Genomic DNA, 3,839 nt, shown 5'->3' on the forward strand with positions numbered 1-3,839 from the left:
AACTTATTCAAAGTCAAACTCATATAACCAGTAACATAATATTTCAGTACCTCATAATCCATAATAATATCTCTCAAAACTGGCATGAAGTCCCGAGCCTCTGTCTCGGTTTCTGCCCCATTACAATCGACTTTCGCTTTGCAAATGCATCGTGTAGCAGATCTTGAAAAATATCAAGAAACGCACTCCATTCTTCTTCATTCATATCATCGAACTTCACAAAATTAGTGCCAGCTGGCAACATCTCATTCGCACTCTTATGTCCAGACGATGAAGTCACACCCACAAACCCACCATTGCTTTCTACCTTCGTTTTCTTACCTTTATCACCCAAGCTACAACTATTTGTAAGAGAAATCGAAAGCTTTGAAACAGAAGGTACCACCGTAGATGCATAAGGTACAACCTCATTCGTCTCCTCGTCACTTCCTTCCTCCTCCTCCTCCTCTTCAATCGTTTCTTCAAGCTTAGTAAGCGGGTTTCGCCCATACCCAAATTGATAAGGTAGTGACGTGTTCACGAAGCTATCGTTTGACAATTTCGGAGTTAAATCAAACGCTGACTCATCACAATCAATATCAAACTGAAATCCATCTTCGAAATCATCACATTTTGGAGACAAAACCGCCATTTCCGTCTCTTTTTCGGCTACAACTTTTCTCGCGTCCATACATAAAACCTCGAGTTCGCTCGGTTCTTCTTCACCACATCGAAATTCCCGACTCATCATTTCACCAATTTCCGCAAGACACAAACCATAAGAAGCCGCTTCCTTTAAAAAAACCGTGCATAAAACAAGAACCCGTAAACAAGCTTCTCGGATCATTGGAAGTTCGGTTTTTAACATATCCGAGTCACCATACGGGTCAAGTTTTTCAATATACTCGAGTTCATCTTCCGAAAACGGGATCGAAGATTGAGGCCAATGGATCCACTCGAAATACGGATCCTCCAAATTTTCAGGTAAACATAGGCCGTGATCGATTGGTATGAGTTCAACTTCACTAAATCTCCCAACTTCATCATTGTTCATCTTTCTAACTAGTAAATTACCCGCATGTCGATCGGTGTTAAAAATCCTTACGTCTAATATACCGATTCGATGAACAACGGACACTGGAAAACTCGATGTTCCATGATCACTCGCATCAAAATCATGCGCTATAAACTGCTGCAACGAAGCAATTTTACTATAAAGTTTCTTCTTTCTTTGAATCTTCTTATTGATGTTGGTGTTGTTATTGTTTATGTTTTTGCTGACGTCATCATTGACATTGAATATCGAATGTGTGATTTTGACCAATGCAGTCGGAGGCACATTGGCAAAATGATCATAATCAAGAAGAAAGGCAGCCACCTCTCGAAAACCAGTTTCACCAACACGAACTGAACGCTTCAACCCGGGTTGACCCAGAGCTTTACCCACAAACCCTTTCGGGTTATTCGGAGCAAACGGTTCTTCATCGGTCGGTTTCACTATCGCAACACTCTCACCTTTAATATTTTTAAAGTAATACGCACCGCCAAGTCCACCGTGTACCGGAACCGGGTCAACACCGTTCTTAATCGCGTTCACAACCTCATCAACGATTTGTTTCGTTCTAACAAAACTACCCGCGTGACCCAATATCTCAACGGGCCCACTCTGATCTTTCTGTTGTAGATCTTTACCAAATGGAGATAAACAAGGGGTCGAAGAGCTTCGATGTAACGCGTTTCTAGTAAAAAGAAGTGGTGAATCGTTACGAACAGCACTTAAATCGTTGTTCAAAACCATGTCACCAAAACTTAAAGAACTCTCTTCAAACGGAACGTTTAAAGCAATCTGTAACCTTCGTTTAACCATATGAGCGTTATCGCTTCGATCGATCTCCATACCTAAAACACAGCCCGTTTCAGTTTGAACAAACACTCGTCTTCTGCCGGTGGCTTTTGCCCCCTCAATCCTACTCTTACCATGGTACTCTGCCCCTAACGGGCTTCTGAAAATCGAAACGGCCATTTGGGTTTGAACCGGGCTGTCTCGGTTAGCCGACATGAACCAAATGTAGACAACTATATGTGTCCTTGAACCAAATCAAAACCCAAAAAGAAGCTGCAAATGAATGATTATGGTGTACAAACAATCATCAAGCACCTAAATGAGCTCTCAAATCTTCAAAATTTTCACATAATAGAATGACCCATGTTACAGATTCAGATCAATCTGTTCTGCCCATCTGTACACAGTAACATAAACACAATCAGCCCCTAGCAGAAATAATCTTAAATTATATAATACTAAGAGCATGAGGTGTCCGTGTCCCTATGCCAAGGTCCATTTCAGTGTCGAAAATGGACTTTGAAATTGATTAAAGTGGGGGTGTCGTTCAGTGTCTATTTCAGGGTCGATTTTAGTTGTGGACCAATAGGAAAATAGAATAATTAGAAAAGAAAAAAAAAATAGTTGAAACCACCGTCGGAGGGGAGACGATGGCCAACCACCCCGAAATCGACACTGAGCCGGTATCCATTTTCTTCCGGTGTCCTTAGTCGAGGTGAAATCGACCACGGATACCGTGAGCTCTAATATACTAATCCCAATGGTTAATATTTTCTTTAATTAACAAAAATTTATTTATTAAAACCAATTTATACATTAGTTCGTTGAGTTGTGAGCTAGCTACTCTTAATAATAATAATAATTTAATATCTTCATCACAATACCTATAAATTATGCTCAGCAAACATTAACATGTGCTGATATCTTCCAATTATCCAATTCCAATTATAAAAATATAAAAGAAAACATATGTCAATTTTTCTTAGATCTAGTATGCAAAAAGCAACAATTTATAACAATACCACCATTACAAACACACAAATTATAAAATACAGATTTTCAATATTATTCATTTATATTTATATAAATCGGACTCTCTCAGGACTTTTCACAAATATTTGGTGTCTGGTGAACACCCACAAATCAAAAAGTAAAATAGAAAGTCTTAAAATATGATAAAATTAACACATATAAAATCATAACAAGCTAGGAATGAAGCTCCAAATCAATAATTAAATCAAAAAATGTAACAAAAATAGGATATTGGGATGGATAAAATCCAGCAAAAACAAGAAACATACCAGATGAACAGATCCGTAGGCAGAATAAGACCCGAATAGAAGAATTAAGATCCGAATAACAGAGAATGAATTGAATTAATGAAGATTGAGGAAGGAGAGAAGAGAAAGACAAAACCCTTTTTTCTCCCCGTTTGTTGTTGTCGTTGTTATTTTGTTTTTTCTCGCTCTAACAAAAGCCCCTATTTTGGCTTTCTCTCTAAAAACATCTACGTCTATGATCGTTATCTATATAGGGGTGCGTTTGGCAATAGGGAAACAAAATGGATATGATATTATTTATGGGTGATTACAAAACTCATTTTTGTTAAGTACCTTCAACACTACAACACTATAAGCATAATGATTGTGTACATAATAAAAATGAGTTGAGCACATATCACTCTCCATTATTTATTTATTACGAGTATAATTATGATATAATGATTAATATTAAATATTAATATTATATTTTGTTATTTAAAAGATTAAAGGTTAAGCTCAAAGCTTTTATTTTATTTGAATTATTATTATTATTATTATATTATTATTATTATTATTATTATTATTATTATTATTATTAAATAATTAAAAGGTTATTTGGAATTATCTCAAAAGTATAAATTATTATTATTATTATTATTATTATTATTATTATTATTATTATTATTATTATTATTAATAATTAATTACTACGTAATTATTAACCCTTATATACTAAATGTGGTGGAAATATATGT

General features: G+C 35.8%; 1 protein-coding gene across 1 annotated transcript; it reads right to left on the reverse strand.

Moving 5' to 3' along the window:
* Positions 1 to 3,297, reverse strand: LOC139865019 (phosphatidylinositol 4-kinase gamma 5-like). Its single transcript, XM_071853572.1, has 2 exons — positions 3,124 to 3,297; positions 1 to 2,219 (listed from the first exon to the last, which is right to left on the reverse strand). The coding sequence occupies exon 2, from the start codon at positions 2,036 to 2,038 to the stop codon at positions 74 to 76; it is 1,965 nt and encodes a 654-aa protein (XP_071709673.1). The 5' UTR covers positions 2,039 to 2,219; positions 3,124 to 3,297; the 3' UTR covers positions 1 to 73.
* Between the last annotated feature and the right edge of the window lie 542 nt (positions 3,298 to 3,839).

The sequence above is a fragment of the Rutidosis leptorrhynchoides genome, chromosome 8 (assembly GCF_046630445.1).
Source record: "Rutidosis leptorrhynchoides isolate AG116_Rl617_1_P2 chromosome 8, CSIRO_AGI_Rlap_v1, whole genome shotgun sequence".
Taxonomy (NCBI): domain Eukaryota; kingdom Viridiplantae; phylum Streptophyta; class Magnoliopsida; order Asterales; family Asteraceae; genus Rutidosis; species Rutidosis leptorrhynchoides.

Coding starts and splice junctions, on each gene's coding strand:
- LOC139865019 (XM_071853572.1), bottom strand. CDS start 2,038: ATGTCGGCTAACCGAGACAGCCCGGTTCAAACCCAAATGGCCGTTTCG.